This window comes from Nuphar pumila, chromosome 4 (genome assembly GCF_984573655.1).
Source record: "Nuphar pumila chromosome 4, dmNupPumi1.hap1.1, whole genome shotgun sequence".
Lineage (NCBI taxonomy): Eukaryota > Viridiplantae > Streptophyta > Magnoliopsida > Nymphaeales > Nymphaeaceae > Nuphar > Nuphar pumila.
The window spans coordinates 19,681,859-19,705,283 of NC_143252.1; the positions used below are offsets into that span (position 1 = coordinate 19,681,859).

Here is a 23,425-nt window from a genome sequence, read left to right on the forward strand (position 1 = left end):
GCAACATGCCTTGGATTCATCTTAGTCATTCATTTAAATCAATCTAATAGGAAGTGGCCATCCATTTAGATCTTGGATACACAAGAAACATATATAGATCCATTAGAAAAACTATAAATAAGGGAGCCACCTCCCTATAGTGGATCTGGTTTTTATCTCTCCTAGCACCTTTACTTTGTCAGAGTCTCTACAAAGCCAAGCCTAGCCTAGTTGACCAAGCCTAGCCTATATAGCTTAGCCGACTTAGCCTAGTTCTAGCCCGTGTCAAGCCTGGTGAGATTGAGTACTTTTTTATTTGCATTTTATCTATTTTATTCACTTTCAAAAGTTTAGATCTTGCTAATGTTGGTATATTGTTTATGTTTTTATGTTTTTCTCAAGTTTTGGTGGCTCTCGCCACCGAACTCATCTTTTTCGCAGGTTTGCACCTGAAGTATGTACTTTTGCAATATCGCTGCTCCAAAATGGAGATCAAAGATCTCTGGTCTGGATGATCCTTGCTTAACGGATGAAAGGTGCGAGATCTTGAATAATACCCCACCACATCTCAAGTTTGGATCCGAGTATTGGATCTATTTCTAAAAGAAAATTGTTTTTTATGGAAAACCTGAAATATCCTAAGTCTAAGAAGGTGTTACCTAAGGCTAAGAAGGTGATATCTAATTTTAGAGTAGGTGTTATCTCTATTTAGCTTTCAATTTATTTTAAGCTTTGTAACTTATGAGGGTTGTAAACAACCTCTCTTGTGCCGATATATAAGCCTTGTGAATCTTCATTTAGGTATGCTAAATAAATTACAGAATTGCTCTCTATCTTAAATGTGTCCTTCCCTTTCTCTACCGGACATCTCTCCCTCTTTCTCTCTTTTGGCTCTTAAGCCCTCTCTCATGTCTCTCTTTTTCTCTAAGGCCCTAAGCCTCTATAGTTCAAACCTTTAGTAGGTCATCCAACCAAGAGAACTTAGGTTGCTGCCCAAGTCCTAGTTTGTATAGCATTCTCAACAACTGCTGGCTCAGACTCACCCTCGATGAATCCAACCTCCAGTTGACCTCCCCAGTTTGCAACCTAGTAGTAGACATTCCCAACAAGCCTAACTGCAACATAGTAAGTAGACCAACCCAGACCTTGAACCCAACCCTCTTCTTGTACTCACACAAACCATGTGAACCTAGTTATGGCTACATATCTGTTTGTTGTGAAATGCAGAAACTAGTCAAAATTGCAAACATCATATCTCTCTAACCATAAAAAGTTTAGGTCTAAAATTTGAACCATAGCTTTCCCAATGTGTCCCTAGCCTACCCTACAAAAATTAGAATTTACCTCCATTATTGATTTTTTTAGTGCAACCTATCAGAGCCAAAATACAATGTTTACCAAGTCCAAAACCTAAACCCTGTCGCATGTTCCCAAACTTGTATCTCTCAAACCCCATGAAATTTGGCCCTAAAAATTTAACATGACCATCTTCCACATGTCTAAAAGCTTGACTTAAAATTTGGTCATAGGCCCAGGAACACAATAGAGGCCATGAAGCATACAACACACATGCATGTAGTAGACCCAACATTTTCTCTCTGGCAGTTACATAATTTGATATGCGTAAGAGCATATGAATTTTTGTCTTAGACAATCAAAGTGTCATATATTGGTGTCATATGTCTATGTGCTAGGTGAGGAAAGCTTTTCTACTTCTTATAATAATAACTAGCATGAGCACATTAAGGTTAGAATTCTAGTATGTCTTTCAATGTGGTCCCAAATAGTATACTAGTAAATATGCATATATTGAGTGAAAGTCGTGATTTCTCATACAATTTGTTTTGTAAATCTTGTTTTTTGGGATATGTTTATAATTATTGTATTTGTTAAATTTTGTTTGTGGTATCCCTAAAATCTCTACAACTTTAAGAATCTTATTTTAATTAAAAATATTACCTAACGAGGGATAACCTTATCAATTAAGAAAGTGGGGTTGGAGATTGGCATCAACTATGATTTCTTTTCTTAATGAAAGACTGGAGTCCCCATACTCTATAAATAAAGGGTCTCATTTTAAGGAGGAGAAATGAAGAAATCCTTCTAGTTAGCCTTGTACCATACCAAAAGGCAAGCCCAGGTCTACCCCATTTTTTGTGCTCTTAAACATAGGGTGGACACAAAAACTTATGTTTGATTCTCTTTTGATGGTTGTTTAAGTTAAAGTAAGTTGATCTAGCCTTGTACCTTATTTTTTCTTTTTTTTTAATCAACATGGGTTTGAGAGCTTTAGCTAGGAAAATGTACATTGTCAATTTATCTTTTTCTCTTAAGGTTATTATTAATTTATGTATATTATTTATTTAAATTTGTTCTTAGATCCTATATATATATATAGGTAAGATCATACCACGAAATCATATAGCACTTGCATGGATTTCGATTGCTTATTTAAATAAGCTTGATCTTATTTCTAATCTATTAAAATCATGTTGATGATTGTTGATTATAATTATATATTTGTTTTATTTATAAGTATAAATTATTTATAATTTAATTCATCTAGTAATACTTAGATATTTCAATTGATTATTTATGATCTTATATATTAATTTAGAATATTGATTTGGTTAAAAAGATTTTATTTGCATATTTAAATTGACATGTCATATGAATCATATATAAAAGTGTACAACTTCTCGCATTACTATAATTATTTTAAATAAATAAAAATAAAAAGAAGATGTCACTCTCTCGTAAAATAAAGTGATGAAATTCTACACTTAATTACAATCATATGTGGATATGTCATTCTTCATTGATATATTTCATATAATATTTGAATTTTATAAAATTTATTGGTTATTTTTAGTATAGAAAATGATTGTACTATCCTATAAAAATGGTACATTCTTGCAAAAATCCATAAATATGCCAAAATACTCTGCATTTTCAAAATAACTGAATCTTGACTTTTTAGAACTATTTTTACTCTTCGCAGCATATGTATGTAGACCTCTTGATGTTTGCATAAACATGTTGTGAACCTTCAAATATGGTTAAAATTACCAAGGAGATTCACAATATATTTGAGCAGACCTCCTGACGTTCACACAAACATGTAGCGAACCTCTGAATATGGTTAAAATCAATAAGGAGATTCATAATATATTTGTGTGGACCTCTTCATGTTTGCACAAATATGTTGTGAACCTCTAAATATAGTTAAAATTCTCGAGGAGATTCACAACATATTTGTGTGACCTCCTGATGTTCACACAAACATGTTGCAAACCTCCAAATATAGTTAAAATTATTGACAGAATTCATAATATATTTGTGTGAACCTCCTCATGTTCACACAAATATGTTATGAACCTCTTAATATGGTTAAAATTACCAAGAAGATTCATATTATATTTGCATGAACCTCCTCATATTCACACAAGTATGCTGCGAACCTCCAAATATACTTAAAATCATCAAAGAGATTCACAACATATTTGTTGTAAACTTTTCCACATTCACACAAATATGTTATAAACCCCCAACTATAGCTAAAATCACCAAGGGGATTCACACCATATTTGTGCAAACTTTCTACACTCAGACAAATATCTTGCGAACCTCTAAATAGGGTTAAAATTAAACTAAGGAGATTCACATGATATTTGCTTAGATCTACTGACCTTCACACAAATATCTGGCGAACCTATAAAAGATTAGAATTAATCAAAGAAGTTTTGCTTGATATTTGTGTGGACATGCCGACATTCACACAAATATTTTGCAAACTTTTGAAAGATTGATATCAAAGTAAAGATATTTACATAATATTTACATAATATTTACATAATATTTACATAAACTTTTTGATATTTGTAAAAAATATCTTGACATCTTATACTCGCATGATTTCATACTCATATAAATACTTGCATTTTTTTGCGACTATGTTGTAAATCTTTTCGGTGATTTTAACCATATTTGGAAGTTCACAACATATTTGTGTAAACATGAGGAAGTTTGTGCAAATATGTTTTCAATCTCCTTATTGATTTTGACTATATTTGGAGGTTCACAACATATTTATGTGAACATGACGAGGTTCACATAAATATATTGTGAATCTCCTCGATGATTTTAACCATAGTCAAACGTTCACAACATATTTTTGCGAACATGAGGATGTTTGCATAAATATGTTGCAAATTTTATTAGTTTGATTTAAACCATATTTGGAGGTTTACAACACATATATATGTACGTGAAGAAGTTTGAACAAATATGTTGTGAATCTCTTTAGTTTGATTTTAATCATATTTGAAAATTCACATATTTGTGCGAAACTGAGGAAGTTTGCATAAATATGCTGTGAATCTTCTCAATGATTTTAAACATAGTTGGAGGTTCACAATATATTTTTGTAAATGTGAGGAAGTTTGCACAAATATGTTGTGAATCTCCTCAATGATTTTAACTATAGTTGGAGGTTCTTCACATATTTGTGCAAATGTGAGGAGGTTTGTATAAATATGTTGTGAATGTCTTCGAGGATTTTAACTATATTTGGAGGTTTACAAATATTTGTGTGAATGTGAGGAGGCTCGTGCAAATATATTGTGAATTTTCTCAGTGATTTTAATCATATTTAAAGGTTCACAACATATTTGTGTGAATGTGAAGAGGTTCGTATAAATATATTGTGAATCTTCTTGATAATTTTAACTATATTCGGAGGTTCACAATATGTTTGTGCGAACTTCAGGAGGTCCACACAAATATGTTGCAAATCTCCTCAATAATTTTAACTATATTCGGAGGTTCACAATATGTTTGTGCGAACTTCAGGAGGTCCACACAAATATGTTGCAAATCTCCTCAATAATTTTAACTATATTCAAAGGTTCACAACATATTTGTACGAATGTGAGGAGGTCAAAGGTTCACATCATATTTGTGCGAACATGAGAAGGTTCACACAAATATGTTGTGAATCCTTTCAGTGATTTTAACCATATTTGAAAGTTCACAACATATTTATGTGAACATCAGAGGTTCATAACATATTTGTGCAAACATGAGGAGGTCAGAGGTTCGCAACATATTTATGCGAACGTGAGTAGGTTCACACAAATATGTTATGAATCTCTTTGGTTACTTTAAACATATTTGGAGGTTCACATCATATAACATATTTGTGTGAACGTGAGGAGGTCTGTGCCAATATATTGCGAATATCTTTGGTGATTTTAACAATATTTAGAGGTTCAAAACGTATTTGTGCAAACGTGAGGAGCTCAACGCAAATATATTGCAAATCTTCTCGCTAATTTTAACTATGTTCAGAAGTTTGCAACATATTTGAGTGAACTTTGGGATATCCACGCAAATATATTGTGAAGGGTAAAATGATCATAAAAAGTCAAGAATAAGTGATTTTTTGACATGCAATTTTTTTTGGCATTTTTGTGGGTTTTCGCAAGAAAAAGAAAGCACCATTTCTATAGGACAATATGATCATTTTCCGTTTTTAGTATCCTAACCTACAACATTTTCCAACATCCACGAGGGTTCTTCATCATAAAAAAAAAGGGTTATTGAATAAATTTAATTTAATTTTAATATTTTAAGCTAATTCTTTTGCTAGATTGGATCATTTGGATGTGATCTGCAATTTTGTTTAGTAACAAACAGGTTCTGAATCGTGTCATTGCGACTTGTAAGGAGGTTATTTTAAGGACTTCAAAAATCACTACCAACTATATTTTAAAACTTCATGAGTCAAAAAATCATATTTATACATCAACATAACACGACGACCCAAGGTTTCATCACTAACAAACAAACCATGTTGAATACGATCCATGTAATCATACTAAGATTTCTAGCTCAATAATTCTGTATCTTCGGTAGCACCAAGCATAAACCCCTCTATGAATAGAATGTATGTGCATAAAATATCAAAGAATTTGCCTAGATAACCAGTTGCTGAACAATATCACGAGAAATTTCCGAGAATGAATTTGTGGAATTGCCAGAGACATGACGATACGCCAATTCAAACAAATAACATGATGGGTCAATAGAACTGATCAAGAGATATCAATTATAAAAATACCACCACTCACGAACGCTTTTCAATCTGGATCGCAGATCGGTTCTCATGTGAGCCTCACACCCACGTGTTGAACGCGGATCTGCGGTCCAGATCGAAGCGGATCTGTGGATCTGTGGGTGGTGATTTTTTACATCACACCTGAGATCTGCTGTGTCATATTGACCCAATCGAACCCAAGTTTCACCGGTCAACGCAATATTTAACAGTCAGAGGGCGGCCACCCAAAATGTACCCCGAAAGTCAACACGGAAAACACGGGCCCGCTGAGTGGCATCACCGTAGATTCCGACTCAACGAGGGGCGATTGTCGACGCGTTTGCCGTCCTCACCACTTTCCGCCCCACCGCAAGGCCCTTTTTCTTCTCTGCCCCTCATAAGATTTCAACCGCGTCGGCCTAACGGAAGCAATTCCATCCCAACCCTCCCCATACACAAAAAATGGGAGAAGGCCCAAACCCTTCCCATTTCCTCCTCCTCCTCCTCTTCTTCTCCTCTCTGCAGTCTCTCTCGTCTTCGTAAATGCCTGTGAGTTTCTCCTCCCCCAAACCTTAACTCTCGGAATCGTCTCGCGATCTTCCCTTTCTCCCTCTCCCTGAAACAATTCTGATTCGATCGGGAGATTTTACTTCGTTCTCTGTTGAATTATCGTCAGATCTACGTTCTCTTGTCATTGATTCCTTTCAGAAAGGGCAGTTCATCTAGATTTTTCGTCTATAGCAGCGTAGATCTGGTGATTTTTTGCGGGGCACTAGCTACGGAGCTCTTGAGGAAACTTGTTACAACTCGCAGAGGTGGAGAGGATCGGGGTTGCTGTTGATTTCTTGTGGAAACCCTAATTATTTTGTATCAATGGGTCTAGCTGAATAGATCGGGTTGGATTGCTAGGTTTTAGTGTTGATCGAGAGGTGAGGTTGGTGGAGGGAAGGTGGTTTAGGAGTTTTGGGAGATATGAAGGGCTTGATTCCTCTTCAGACCGGGAAATCTGCTGGCGGAGGTGGTGGTGGACGGTTTTTTACGTTCGGGCTTGTCTCCTCGTGGTATGCTTCCAATATCGGAGTGCTTTTGCTGAACAAGTATCTGCTTAGCAATTATGGGTTCCGGTTCCCGATCTTTCTGACGATGTGCCACATGATGGCATGCTCGCTGCTGAGCTACGTAGCGATCGCGTGGTTCAAGATGGTGCCGATGCAGACGATTCGGTCGCGGGTGCAGTTCATCAAGATCGCTACCCTCAGTGCCATATTCTGTGCGTCAGTGGTCAGTGGGAACGTTTCGTTGAAGTACCTTCCCGTCTCGTTCAACCAGGCGGTAGGGGCAACGACGCCGTTCTTCACTGCAGTGTTTGCCTATATCATGACGGTGAAGCGGGAAGCTTGGTTGACATATGTGACGTTGATTCCTGTTGTTACAGGAGTTATCATAGCGAGCGGGGTGAGTTGAGCTCGGTGTTTCTTTCCTTTTGGCTTTTGTAGCTTGCGTTTTTGTCTGAAGCAGATTTCTCTGTTTTGCTTTTCATCTCCTTGATTGATGTATTGATTTATTATCATATTTTTTTGGTTGATAGATTGCATTCGTTACATGACATGTCTAATTTGCCTATTGAGTACGGATCAGTTCAGGGGTACCCCTGATAGTTTCTCCAATGCCGTCCATCCTTAGTGATTCACAGCATCAAACCACCATGTGTTTTCTGCTTTAGTTTCAGCCATCGTGAGATGCATGCCATTCATCGTGAGCATGAACGTTTTTTGTGGGGCCCATCTGACATAAGCAATCCAGCTATGGTGGTTTGATACCGTGTTCATCGTGATGGATGTACGGCATCGGTGGACCGTACCCCTGATCTGATTCACGTTGGGCAGTTTATTATATTTTTGGCAAGTCATAATTTTCTTACGGATGGGACAGTTTTTATCAAGTTTTGAATATCAGCAATGACGTTTCTTCCGCTCGGTAAATCAAACATGATGTTTTAGTGCTTTCTGGCTTTTGGGCCGGTTGTGTCCTAAGCAATGTATTTGTTGTTTTCCTTCTGTTGGTGGCTATTAATTTTACGCTATTTTTATTCTTCATCAATTTGATTTCATTCATCATATCATATTGTTAAATTGACTGTTGAAAATGTGTATTTGTGCCACAGTATGTTGTAGCTTTAGCAAAACTTCCCCACCTTGTGGCTGGGTTTAGTGACCTTCTACTTTATTTAGATGATATATGAAATGTTGGATTCCTTGTCAATGGATCTGTCTTTTGGTTTTCTGTATATGGATTAACTGACCTTATTTTTGTATGTTTGTAGGGTGAGCCTAGTTTTCATTTGTTTGGGTTTATAATGTGCATTGGTGCAACTGCTGCAAGGGCATTAAAATCTGTGCTTCAAGGGATTCTACTGTCTTCTGATGGGTACTGCCTTTTTCTATTAATAGTGCGCCTACAGTTCCATAAAATATTTATGTGATTTGGATAGTTAGACAGGACAATTTGGACAGTTAGATAGGCGGAAACCATGTGCTATTTTTTTATTTGTCCTTGCTCATTACTGGTTGAGAAACATTTTCTGTTAAGGAGCTAATCATGAATGTGTAACAGCTGCTCTGATTTAGGGTGCCTTTTGGAATACCTTTATGTTGTTCATGTGACTGCTAGGCATCCTTGGTTTAGATAGTTTTATTTCTTTTCAAGTTAGAGCTATGGGTCCTTTGGAGCTTATTATTACTTAAGTAAATCACTGCAAAAGAAAAACAGTACTGAAACTCATCTCCTTCTTGTTGATAGGGAAAAGCTGAATTCTATGAATCTCCTTCTCTACATGGCTCCTATTGCTGTGGTGCTTTTGCTGCCTGCTACATTATATATGGAGCCAAATGTGCTGGGCATGACTATTGCGCTTGCAAGGCATGATGTCAAAATTGTTTGGTACTTGTTGTTCAATTCATCATTGGCATATTTCGTGAACTTGACCAATTTCTTGGTCACAAAACACACTAGTGCTTTGACTCTGCAGGTATGTTGAATATTACAGACAATTGTCTGTTTTTATGGATTGAATAGCTACTGATAAAGGCATACATACATTTTGTTATTCATTACTACACCGTGAATTTCCTGCTGTTATACTAAACCTTTTGTTATTCATTGGGTCTATCATTTAGTTGTTATACTAACGTATATACTAAACCTTTTGTTATTCATTACTACACTGAGAATTTTCCTTTGGCTAATGGCTATAAAATAAATTAATCTAGTTGGTTTCAACTCTTGGATGATTCGGTTCAACCTCACACATAACCTTGTTGCAGTCTCATTGCTTCTAATTAGCCCTTTTGTAGCAGATGCCACCACAATCTTCTGCTTGGTGTAGCAACTAAATGATAGACCCAATTTCTGTGAGAACGCAAACTTGGTGGTCATTAAACAAATAAATGATTGCTGAAATATGGCATTTAATTGAAAGCCTGGTTTTGATTCACTTTTATGTTTTTTTCTGTTGTGTTTGCACACTAGTTATTAGCTATGTATCTGTGTAGGCTCATTGATTGAATTGAAGCAAATTACAGAAGAAACAGTTGTAATTGAATTCACTTAAATCGTAAATGGGCCTGCTTTTAAGGGAAAAATAAGTATTCATGGCTTTTCCTTGTGAATATCGTGTGAATTTTTTTGTCTATTTCCTGTTGATATAAGGTACAGTGTAATTATTTAAATTTTTTTAATCATCTTCCATTGTTGAAGCACGAACATGAAGAATATAGAGATCTAGCTGTCATGATGAATTAATAACCTAAAACTGGAAAAGTCATTTTCTCCCAAAAATCTCCTTATCTCCTAGAAGTTAAAGTTAGTTAAGGTTTTTGTAGATTTTCTCTTGAAAGCAAATATGATGATGTTTCCTCTGTAGATTTTCTTGTAAAATGATTGTAAAGAATGTTCTGTGGCATCGAGTAATTGTGTATTACCAAAAGGCTAGTATCTAAACCTGAAAGTAATGTTTTATTTTTCTTTTCTAGTGCTCTCACTTTTGATGATTTTTCTATGTTTTTCTTTTTCTTTGTTTCTTTTAAAGGTTATCCATGCCTTATTTCAACCTGGTAGATGGTAGGTCAATGGAAAACGAGATTGTTCATATCTTGTCTGTTTTTATTTCTTTTTGGTATGGGCAGAATTGCTAGGAATCCTAATGCTTCTTATGGTGTTTATAATCATCATAATTCATAAACCCAGATATGCATGTGAAAAGCATGGCAATGGTTAGGATTTCTAACTCTATGGGTCAACCAATGGAAAGAAAATGTCTTGAAGTTGTTTTGATTCTCCATGAGTGATAAAACTACTGACTGAAGAAGTTGAGTGTAACTTCAATAATTTGCAAGCCTGTGGGTGCATGTGAACATTTCATGATTTGCCTCCACATAGGAGCAACCTACAACTAAGAAGGGGTCATTGTGGTTTCTGAATGATAACCTAAAAGAATCATGTCAGTCTGTCACTTGGAAATTAAATTTAACGATGCAAAGAGGACTAAAAAAATATATTGGGAGCCATAAACACTTTTGTTGGTGAGGCCTTTATATCAATGAAGTTAGATTCTTCTAATGCTCATTCAGAATTAGGTGTCTAGTAAAGGCCTTGTCCATTTATTTAATATTCCATATTAGGGGTATAACAATTTATAAGGAGAAATATCTTACTTAACCCTTTAATGCCTCATGATGTAAAGAGTGAAATCGGACACTGGTTCATAGTGTGGTGAATCTGTGAAATGATCAAATGGCATTGCAGAACTAGAATATGATGTTAAAAAAGATATCAGAAGGCTACATCCAGTTACCATCATCATTAAGGGATTCAACATTCTGAAGTATCTGGTTATAGTTAGGGTTCTGATGGTCCAAGATGTTGTCCTAGTGCCCTTTGTGAAAGACATAAAGGATATGGGTTGCTTAGCAATTTATCTTTTCCTATCCTGTAGCCAAGAGGAAAACCATATGTTAGGGATCTGTTCAGAGTTACCAGAAGCTTCTTAGATAGGTGGGAAGCCCACTTCCCGGAAACTCGCTTCGGAAGCGCGATACTCCTCGCTTCTGAAACTTGATGAGAACCTCGATTCCCCCACGCTTCTTCTATGCTTTCCACATGCTTCATCTTTTGTTCTTATATGTTCTCTTACTCAACTTTTCATGTTTTTTATGTGTTTTCTCTTTCTCACTCACTTCTATGTGCTTTCTCTAAATTGATAGTCATCATTTTTATATTTTGTTAAAAATTTAATTCTTACACTAAAAAATCATGAAATTTAATATCGTTCACTTTTATTTTAGTTTTTATTTGTGTTTCATTTTTATTCCCATTCAATTCCTATATAGATTTGTATTCCTCGCTTCTCACTTCTCGCTTCCACTTCCCTTATCATTTCCTGCTTCCGCTTCCCTTATTGTTTCCCGCTTCTGCTTCCGCTTCCTAGTCTGGCAACCTTGGATCTGTTTGACTTGACCAATATAAAAAATGTTATGGAGTTTGGTGAATGACAAGGTGTTGGGACCAGATGGTGTTCAAATTTACTCATTTGGTCATTTTTGTAACTTCTTCTCATAAGACATTTTTCCAGTGTATAAAAAATGACATCAAAATGAATGTGATCCTGAAAGGGCTAAATAAATCACTTCACATTTTCATTCCCAAAATAGGGGCTTCTGATGTCATGAGAATTTGGCCTACAGAGTCTCCAATTTCCAGCTTAATAGTTGCAGTTGCAGGATTGGTCTATGTCTTTCACAGTCATGATTCATGTTTTCCTTTCCAGTATTAGTCAATTAGTCATTGATCCAATGTCAACTTTCTAGTCTACTTTTTCATCCGTTTTGCAAGTTCATTTACACAAAACTGGTAATGCTATTTTTCTCCAGCTAGGTCATTAGATTGCTGGACAAGTATTTCAACAAGGCGTAGTGAATTCTTATGGTTGATTGCTTTTCTGTGGTTCAGATGCTGGGTTAGGTGCTGAATTTTGTTTGTTTAAAATTACAAGAGATAAGTATCAAGTGTTCTAATGTCTAGGGCTCTAAAATTATACGCTAATAGGAGCTATGATTTCAATTGTTTTGATTCAGAAATTTGTTTTAGCGATAGCTTTTAATTCCAGGCCAATCCCACACTGGATACCATCCACCTTGTCTACTAAATACCGTGCCACGCTGGATGCCATCCATTAACGTACTGAATATCATAGTAAAATCCTCTGTTTTCTTAAAAAAGTTCCTGTTCCAGTATTTCTACTGAAAACATTTTTTTCTTAACTTTTTATATGTAAAAGTCTTTTTTGACATAGCCCTTTCCTTCAATGTTTTTTCCATTTTTTGTTTCTTCATTAATTTTCTTTTTATGCTTAGTCCATGCTTTTATTCTTTCTTTCAATTGACCCTCTTCATGGTGTATAATGGAGAATTGGGTTTTTTCAAAACGTTGAACACTGTGGCCTTACACCTCACCTACAGTGTCCTTCACAATGTCCAGATTTTGAAAGTTGGAGCTGGCTATCATGATTTTCCTTATCAACTTTTTTCAATTATAGCAGCGCCTTACACTGATTACTCCAAATATATTGTAGCTCCTTCACTCTCTTTTCCATGTTTGCTTTTTATCCCAACTTTTTTCATAATTGATTTGTAGTAGTCATTTGTTTTTTGGTGTCTGAGAACTAAGCAGGTTTTGGTATATCATTCTTGTATGTTGTTGCAGGATGCTACCACTTGTTTTTTTATTTATTAATAGCTTGACTATCAGAACACAAAAAAAAGTCCAAGGACTTGATGTTATGTGTAAGATTGGCCAAGACATTTTAGTACGAAAATCCTCATGCTTAAGTGGTCTACAAATTAAACTTGTGAAAATAATTTTTTATAGAGCAATACATACTTTTCCTGGCTTGAAATTTAGGGACATTTTTTAAATTTTACCATGTCAGCATGGACCCTCTCATTGAATATGAGGGAAAGAAGAAGAATATGAATTTGTAGTTTAGAGGAGCCTTTGGAATATCAAACTTAAGAAGAACTATTTTTGCTGGCCACACAGATAAAAATTGATTATTCTTCTGAAAATTCAAAATTTCTCAAACAATGAAAATAATCATGATTAGATACAAGGTGTGCAAGAATGCAAATTTCAGGCTGGAAATTGTAAAATGGGGAGCCTTTGTGCTTTATTAAGGCACTTCATACAGTTGATAATGGTCCTAGCCTGACAAAGTTTCCCCCCTTCTTGTGCAAAGGGATGCATATCCCTAGAAAAAAGTTGTAAGTTTTATTCTTAAAGGGCACACTTTACAGACCACAGGCCACATATGTGTGTGGTGTGTGCATGTGTGTGTCCTACAAATGTGATCTTGCTTGGTCTAATTAGTAAAAAAAAATGTGCTTTGGATCATCCGATTGTGTTGTGTAAGCAAGTTTTTTAAGAGAACTAATGGTCCACAATGTGCCAAAAGTATCATGATTGGAAAAATTCAAGTTTTTACATTAAAACTACTCGGATCCAGTTTGTGATATTGAACTATTCTGAACACATCTATGTGGTCAGATTGATCAGATGAAACTCCTGACTTTCTACTAGAGTATGGTATCAAAGTTGAGTTCATTCACCAACTATAATCCTATATAACATGGACACTTCTAAAAAGTATGGTATTAAAGTTGAGTTCATTCACCAACTATAATCTTATATAACATGGACACTTCTAAAAAGGCAATGCATCCCTGTTGCACCCATGTCGGTGTGGATGTGGCACTTGGACACGGATTCTTCTGTGTCAGGTGTGGTCAATTGCACCAGGATCCATTTCTGTTCGAAACTGGACTCGGTTAACCCTAACCAAATATCTATATTATATATCCCATATACTAAATGCATCTTACTAGCTGAAAATTTGGCTGTAATTGTTTGCTAAGATGACTGGTCTTCTGAAATCATATAGGCATCTAGAGTTTCAGTGGAAGGCAAAGGTACAGATTTTAAGTTTTTCTTTTCCTATGGCCCTTCCCATTTAAAACTAAATTTATAGCACTTATTCCAATTCTCTGACCTTAGTTTCGATGATAATTGTCTTATCTACATCTACCCTCCTTAACTATTATTTGCTAAACCCACTCAGTGACCACTAATTAATGCCCTAATTTGCCAAAACCTGTGTTTTTAGTCACATTAGGAAACATGAGATAGAATGAGGAAGGTGGTTGATTTGGGAACGGGATGGACTTTGAAGAATGATGTAAAATTTGACCCATATGACTAGCTTGTGCCTGCAAGTGCACTCTCTCTTTCTCTCTCTTGTTTCTGCATGTGTGCATGCACACTGTGTAATGAAATACAAAAAGAACAATAGGATGCCTTTTATGGGCTTTACAAACACACTAAAGTGTGCATAAACAAAGACTACTTATGGGCCAAATACAAGAACATACACACAGGGCCACTAATGGGCGAGAGACAAGAGGTAAAAAATATAAATATTTATTAAAATAATTGCTTAAGACAATCATACATTGAGAGGAGAGGGAGATCCTCTTTATATACAAGAGGCTCAATAGAGCTGTTGGGATGCTCCCAACAGCTAGAATTAGAGCTGTTGGGAGCTCCTAACAGCTTTATTTGATCATTTACCAAATAGCCCCTATGAAAAGGGAAAAGAAAAAGTATATAAAAAATAAAGAAAAGACAAATGTGCCTCTAATGGGCATAGTCTATTACAGTTGATTGAAATGACGAAAATACCCCTAATGGATATTACCTATTACACCTTTGTAAATTCATATATATATATATATATATGTATATATGTGTGTGTGTGTGTGTGTATAAAAAATAAAGAAAAGACAAATGTGCCTCTAATGGGCATAGTCTATTATAGTTGATTGAAATAACAAAAATACCCCTAATGGATATTACCTATTATACCTTTGTAAATTCATATATACATGTGTGTGTGTGTGTGTGTGTGTGTGTGTGTGTGTGTGTGTGAATATACTTTAACACTCCCCCTCAAACTTACAGTGTAATTACTGAAAGTTTGTCAAGCAAAAAATGAAATCTTGGGGAAGAAAGCGCTTTGGTGAAAAGTCCTGCAGGTGGAATTCAGATGCTACATAGGGCAAGGTAATAGACTTCTTCAAAAACTCTTCACGCACATAATGGCAATCCATCTTAGTGTGCTTAGTATGCTATGAAATGTGTGGTTGCCAGTGATTTATATGGCATTTTTGTTGTCACAACATAACTTTGATGGAGTTTGAACATATACTCCCATGTCTTCCAATAGTCTTTTCATCCACACAAGTTCAGATGTCGTGGTAGCCATGGCACGATACTCAGTCTTAGTTGATGATAACGAGACCTTTTGTTGCTTTTTGCACTTCTAGAATACCAATAAATCTCCTATAAAAACACAAAACCCTATAGTTGAGCATTTATCATTGGGATCTCTACCCCATTCAGAACCATAATACACAATTAAATCAAGAGAGGAGGAGGAAGACAATAGAAGTCTTTTATAAACAATTTTTTTTAAATATTAAACAATTTTTGTAACAACACTCATATGCATAAAGGTAAGAGAGTGTTGAAACTAGCTTGTTGTGTGTATTGCATGAGAAATATCAGGTCTGATAATAGTTAAATAAGTCAAGGCACCAATCATTTGACGATATGGAGTGGGGTCATCTAAAGGTATTCCATCATCTATATTTATCTTAGAGTTGATTACTTCAAAAGTGTTCACCCTTTTCTCATCAATAATTCTAGACCTGTCAATTATATCAGTAGTAAACTTAGATTGAGTCAACAAATAATTATGGAGAGAGTAAGCTACTTCAATCCCCAAGAAAAATCTAAGAAATCCTAAGTCAGTCATTTCAAAAATTTGTTTAAGAACATGCGTAATATAATTTACTCGTTGTTTGTCTCCATCAGTTATGAACTTATGATCATGTCATCAATATAGAGAAGTAAGATAACGATACCTGCATCAGATTTTTTAATAAACAAAGCAATGTCATTATAACATGAGGTATAACTAAGCTTAAGCATAACAAAACTAAATCAGTCATACCAAGCTTTAGGAGCTTGTTTAAGACCATACAATGTTTTTCTTAAGTGAAATACTTTGCCAACAGGAACCTTATATCCAGGTGGTAAATTCATATAAACTTCTTCCTTCAATTCACCATTGAGGAAGACATTCTTGATGTCCATTTGGTAAATGGGCCAACATCGAATGACAACTACGATTATAAGAGTTCTAATTGAGGACATCCTAGCTATTGGTGCAAATGTCTCATCGTAATCTATTATATACTCCTGTGAATAACCCTTGATCACTAATCTAGCCTTATGTCTTTCTAAAGTTTCATCACTCTTGGTTTTTACCTTAAACACCCATCTACACATCCTATGGTTTTCTTTCCATGAGGAAGATCTTTTAATTTCTAAGTATTTGATTTTTCTAAGGCACATATTTCTTTGTTCATAGCACTTACCCATTCAGGATAATTCTTAGCTTGATTGTAGGAGGGTTCAAAGTAGGAGAAGAATTTGGCTAGACAGACTCTATATCGAGTAAAGGTCTCATAGGATACAAATCTATTTGGAGGTTTGTGTGTCCTTCGAGATTTTCTAAGAGTGTTTGGTTCTTGATTTTCTATACTAGAATATTTTTTTAGGGCATTAAGATGTCTATCACCTGCTCTTCTTCTATACTTGATAAGAGGTTTACTATCTATATCATGAGATTCACCACACTGGATATTGGTTTGGATCATATCATTAACAACATCATTGTTCAATAATTCATCATTATATTTAGGAATTAATTCCAGAAAAGAATAATCATCATTTTCTTTCATAGGCACATTTAGCTCAAAGAAACTTTCTTGCTCTATAAAGGTAATGTTCCTTGAAATATAGAGTTTATCATTTTTAAAATCATAGCGTCTAAATCCTTTCTGGTTTTCACCATAACCAAGAAAAACACAAAGAATGGCTCATGGAGAAAGTTTGCCATTTTTATTTGTAAGGACAAAACATTTGTACCGAAAAATCCTTAGTCTAAAATAAACAGGAGTGATTTTAGAAAGTTTTTTCATAGGGAGAAATGTTTTAAATTTTTGTTGAAAGAAGTCGATTTATGAGATAAACAACAGTAAGCGTAGCTTCAGCCAAAAAGTATTTTTGAATATGTTTAGAAATAAGTAAAGTTCTAGTGGTTTCAACTATATGCCTGTGTTTCCTTCTGCCAAACCATTTTGTTGAGGTGCATTTGCACATGATCTTTGGTGTAGAATGTCATGATTTTCTAAATATTTTTTAAAGTCATTTGACATAAATTATCTCCCTGAATCAGAAAAAAAAATAGAAATATTGGTTTAAAGTAGATTTCTAACATGATTATAAATTTTTTTGAAAGTTTTCAAAACTTCATATTTGTGCCTAAAAAAGTAAATCCAAGTGAAACAAGAGTAATCATCTATTGAGTACAATCCCATACGTCCGAGTGAATTAATTCAAGTGGTTTGGAAGCAAAAAATGTTCTCTTAATAAGGAAGTGCTTTCATTTTCCCAAGAATGCAATCAAAACATTGAATCTTTTCATTACAAAATTTTCTCAAGTGAGATACATTGGATAACTTAGGGATGCTAGGGTGACTTAGTCTTTAATGCCAAAAAAAAATCCAACTTTTGTGCATTGAGACAAAAAGTATATTTGGGAATGATCAACAGGTCCATGCAGTAGAGATCTCCTTCTCTATGCCCTTTCCCAATCTGCATCGAGGATTGAAGATCTTGTACCAAACATTGGTCAGATGTGAAGGAGATACTATAACCATGATCGGTAATTTGGGAAACTGAAAGAAGATTCAAATTAGGTTTTGGAACAAATTTGACTTCTGGAATAGAAAAACTTGAATTTTTAAAATTTTCAATTCTTTTGATATCAAGAGAGGATCCATCTGCGGTAAGGACATTAAATCTACTTGAATTACCACTATAATTAGATAACACAAAATTATTGGAGGTCATATGGAAGGAAGCACCGGAATCTACGAGCCAAGAGATCTTATTGAGAGACGAGGAAGAGGAGACCGTAGCATCAGTAATGGAGGATGAGCTTTTAAGGAGCTGTTGAAGAGCTTTCACTAGTTGGGACAAAGACATGCTTCCAACAGATTTTGGATCTCTACTGGTAGTGTATTTATCTTCTTGAGAAGATTCTAGAGTAGCTACTATTTTCTTGTACCTTTTCCTTGAATTTAGGGCAATAAGGCTTGATGTGCCTTGGTTCTCCATAGTTATGGCAAATGATTTTGTTCTTTCTTCCATTGTTTCTCCCATCATTGCTTCGTTGGTTCCTAAAGTTATTTCTATTGAAATGAAGAGGCTTGTAAAAGTGACTATTGGCTCTGGGTTTAAAAGCCGCCAACACATTATCTTTGATCTCCTTCGATTCGCTCATAGATTTTAGCCTTGTTTCTTTCGTGCAAACTTGGGCTAAAATCTCGTTCAACGGTGGAAGCTCCTCTTGCTTATGGTGGATGATGTTTCTCCGAACTTGCTCAAACTCAGGTCTTAGGCTTCTCATGAATTGAAAGAATTGCTCCCCAAGGATTTGATTTTTCATACGGCGAGCATCGTTGGGACTATCCCAAATTGGCTCCATCTTAGCTATTTGGTCCCATAATCTTTTGAGAGTTTTATAATACTTTTCAACACTCTTCTCCCTTTGTTTACAATTATAAATTTTGTCTTGCAATTCCCATTTATGGGCGACATCATTTTTGAGTGTAGGTTTGTTTGATAAAATCCCATGCTTCATCGGCCCTCTCAAAGTCCAATATATTTTCACACGGTTCTTCACACATACTTCCCATAAATAGGGACAAAACTCCAACTTCCCATGCTTTAATGTCCTTTTTGTAGTCCAAAAGAGTCTTTTCTCTCTCGTTTCCCTCAAGGGTTTCTTCTTTGGCAACTCCATTTTCTCCACAAATGGATTTAGTGAGAATAGGTTGAGGTTTCGGTAAGGAGCCATCAACATATTTTCACAAATCTTTGCCAATCAATATCTGCTTAATAACAGTTGCCCACATATTATAGTTTTTCCCATCAAATTTGATGGGAACGGTAACCACTTCTTTTTTGGTCATCATATCAAGAGAGAAGGGAGAAGAGATTAAGGTAAAGAGAAGTGGTTGATGAAGTGCTTTCCAAAGCAATGAAGTTCATGAACACTCGTTTCTCCTTCACGTACTTTTGAGTGGATGCTCCTTCACCTTTTTCACTTCCAAGATGCCTCTAGCTATGATGCCATGTAATGAAATACAAAAAGAACAATAGGATGCCACTAATGGGCAAGAGACGAGGTAAAAAATATAAATCCTTGTTAGAATAATTTGCTTAAGACAAGCATACATTGAGGGAAGGGGGAGATCTCCTTTATATACAATAACGAAGCTCAGTAGAGCTGTTCAGATGCAAACCGCTAGAAATAGAGCTGTTGGGAGCTCCCAACAGCTCCATTTGGTCATTGACCAAATAGCCCCTATGAAAAGGGAAAAAAAGAATCTAAAAAATAAAGAAAAGATGAATGTGCCCTAATGGGCACAGTCTATTACAGTTGACTGAAATGACAAAAATACCCCTAATAGGAATTACCTATTGCATCTTTGTAAATACACACACATTATATATATATATATATATATATATATATATATATATATATATATAATGTGTGTGTGTGTGTGTGGAGTAAAATCATAGTTTTATTTTTTCTCACATCTAACACTGTAGATGTAATCTATAGGTTTTGTTTAGTGGGAACCAGCTTTTGGATCTTCGGAATCTGACCTGTATACAGGTTTTTCCGGTGATCTAAAATCAATGGCTATGAAGGTGCCAGTTTTTCCCGACTCATAAAATCATGTTTGTTCATCGAAAAAACATGTTCCAAGAGTCGATTCCCACTAAATCGATCATGCTAAACACATCTAACGGTTCAGATCTGTCATAAACACTTAAAACTTATAGGGCAGAATGAGAAATGAAGCCTAATATGTTCAGTTCTCATATATGTGTGTGTATACACATAAAGTATATATATATATATATATATATATATATATATATATATATATATATATATATACATACTTCAACACATTGGTATTAGAGAAACTCAAAGAAGTTCAATAGAAAACACAACGGGGAAAGGAGAAAAATAGTTTGTTAACTCAGTTTTCTTCCTGGTATCCATCCAAGATTCATCTTGCAGCGATTCCTGTGCATCAAATTGATACTATCAGATGTTCAGAATAGAGGGACCAGTAAAATCAAAGGATGAAGATGCTGGCATTGGGACCACGGTGTATCATCAAATACTCACTCTCAGGCAGTGAGTTGAACTTATTATGAATTCTTCAACTAGGACTGACCAACGGCTCTATCCAATCGAGGGGCATACACCTTCCTTTCATTATTTTATATTTGAGTCTAGTTATTTTTTGGTTCTAGGTATTTCTCACTAATTTATAAATAACTTCTAACTTCAGTGACGATGTAACTTCGAAATTGGACTTACACCACAACTGAACTTGGACCATCTTTGAGTAGAATAATTAACCATGACTTCTTTTCAGAATGCCTAATTTGGATGTGTCAATACTCATCGTCTGAAACCTCAGAATGCTTAAGTGTGCATGTGCATTAGCTTATGTTGATCAGGTTTGTCCACAAGAAATTTTGTTCTAGATCTCAGTCCATGCTTAGACAGGACCCAGTTGGACTAAGGTTGAAGACTTCAGGAGTTTGATCAAGACCTGTCAAGCCATGCTTCTAAGGACTTTAGGGTTCCTATGATGGTTCTCAATGTGTCAATTAAAAGGTTAGCTGTTGGTTGTCTTGGATTGAGGAAAACATGCAAACAAATATAAAACCTTTCTAGTGCATAAAATGATGCTCATAATTTATGTTGGAAAAATGACAGAGATGGAATAATCACCTTTCAGCTTTGGAAAGTGGTTCTGGTTTTGCATCATCTAATGTTGCTATGTATGTTTTCTTTTGATGGTTGTAAAAGATGCTGCTATAGTTGTTAGGGTCACTGTAATCGAGGTCATCATCTGGGTTAAATACAGGGATGTGTTTGGTGGAGCAGAATCTGTTTCCACACGTGTGAGCATTCATGTCAATACAAATGCTTCCTCAAGCAGAGGCCTCATATGTTCTCTTTGTTACCTTGACCTGAAACAATAAAGATTTATTGTTAGCTTTATCCGAATAAGTACATTGTTGAGGGTATTCATGGCCTAAGAGGCTTCATACTGGTGGTATGCACATGGATCTTTTATTTGTAAATTGTAGCCACATTAGTTCTTGATGATAAACAATGTAACTGCTGTTTGGTACTTGTACATGAGAATGCATTGCTATGTTTAGAAATTCAGCAATTTAAGTGGAATGTTCTGGTCAGGTTACTGTTGTAGAAATGGTGTGCGTCCATTCATTTTGTTGGTCTTGTTTCTCCTCACAATGGATTCTGTAGTTTTTTGTAGTTATTTATGTAGCTCAGCAACTCGGAACTTGAGTTTATCCTTTAGCAGGACATCTGATGCATATGACTTTTATATGTGAGGGGTAAAAGGTGTTGGAATGGTTAGAACATGAGTATTATAGAACCTATTATCAAGAGTACTATAGAACCATGTTGGTCTTAAGAACTGGGTCGCAGATGCCCATAGATTACATAACTAGTACATGTTCATTTTTTCCTTGGTCTTCTGTTCTCAAGTACTGGGTGTGCCTTTTCCAACAGCAGCTCCGCTTGTCTGGTAGGATCTGTTAGTGCACATCACCTTGTGTTGGGGATGTTACAAGTTCAAAATCCAATGGTACTGTTGTATAACTGGTGGGTGTCTGCCTAACCCCAGCTTGCCTATCAAAAAGAAAGAAGAAAGTGCTGTTTTTGCCTTTCCAGCGGTGCCTAGCCAACCTAAACCATCCTGGAGCCTAACCCAGTTTTACGTGTACATGGGCCTATGTCTTGGGTATTGGCCTGATAAGATCTGGGCCCAGCAAAAACCTGATAATGACTAGGCAAGGTGCAAGCCTTTCCTCAGGCATGTGTCAGGCTCTAATGGCGGGGATTAACTTGCCTGGTGTCCACCTCTAATTGTCGCCAATGATGTCTGGCATCAGTGGAAGATGTTAAGTGCAGTACCAGATTACAGTCTCTTCTAGGTTGTAGAATATAAAAAGAAAACTTTATCCTAGGACTGATTAGTTTGTTTGATTGGCTAGAACAAGTTAATCATGCAGTACTATTACCTACTCATGGTAAAACCAAAAGAAACAGAATGTTGTTCTAGTCTTATTTTGGTTAAGAAGCTACTTTATCTAATGACATGGCTTTTAAAGAGTTGGCCTTAGCTTAATAGGCTTGATTCGTTTTACAGGTGCTAGGCAATGCGAAAGGTGCAGTTGCAGTGGTGGTTTCCATCATGCTCTTCCGCAACCCTGTCTCTGTGACCGGCATGCTGGGTTATAGTCTCACGGTTATTGGTGTGATTCTTTATAGCGAAGCTAAAAAGCGGTGCAAGTGATAATCCCCAGCGAAAAGCATCTTGTCGGAGCTTCATTCATGTTTGCGGCAGCTTGTCTGAGCTTCTTCCATGCCTCAGCTTGCCAAATGCACACCGTATTCTTTTGTTGGAGACTGGAAAAAGGGTTTCCATCTGTATCAACAGCAGAATAGTTGGAGCATAGAAAGATCTAAATAAAACCCGAGATATTTTTTGGCTTTTTCTTATTTCTCTTTTGAGGAGGGGGTGGGGTGGGGGATGCTTGGCATTCTTGTTTTTAACATAGTCGCAAGGAGTGCCTTCAAAGAACTAGCCCTACTCAACGGTCCTGTTTACCTGTTAATCTTTTATTTAATTTTAATGGAAGATGCTCCTTATAAAAATTACTGTGTATGGCAAATTTGAAGCGTTTTTCCAAATGTTTCACAAATTTTGAAATCCGCTCGTGTTAAGGGTAAAAAGGTTCTTGATTTTAACAGTCACAACTTCAAAGAATTAGACCTACTCAACGGCCCTATTAATCTTTTATTTAATTTTAATTAAAGATGTGCTTTATAAGACTTATGAAAAATGATCAAACTGTAAGGCAAATTTGATGTGTTTTTTTCAAGTGCCTCACAAATTTTGAAATTTGCTCGATGCCTAAATTCATAGGTTTAAATTTTTTAGGACCTTTTTACATTTATCCCAAGTGGATCATTTG

The 23,425-nt window shown here is 35.6% G+C and overlaps 1 protein-coding gene across 1 annotated transcript; it reads left to right on the top strand.

Annotated features, from left to right (window-relative positions):
* Nucleotides 1-6,483: 6,483 nt before the first annotated feature.
* Nucleotides 6,484-23,105, top strand: LOC149839575 (putative sugar phosphate/phosphate translocator At3g11320). The gene is made up of 4 exons (XM_090002636.1): nucleotides 6,484-7,531; nucleotides 8,400-8,503; nucleotides 8,876-9,104; nucleotides 22,597-23,105. The coding sequence occupies exons 1-4, from the start codon at nucleotides 7,049-7,051 to the stop codon at nucleotides 22,741-22,743; spliced, it is 963 nt and encodes a 320-aa protein (XP_089858762.1). The 5' UTR covers nucleotides 6,484-7,048; the 3' UTR covers nucleotides 22,744-23,105.
* The last annotated feature ends 320 nt before the right edge of the window (nucleotides 23,106-23,425 follow it).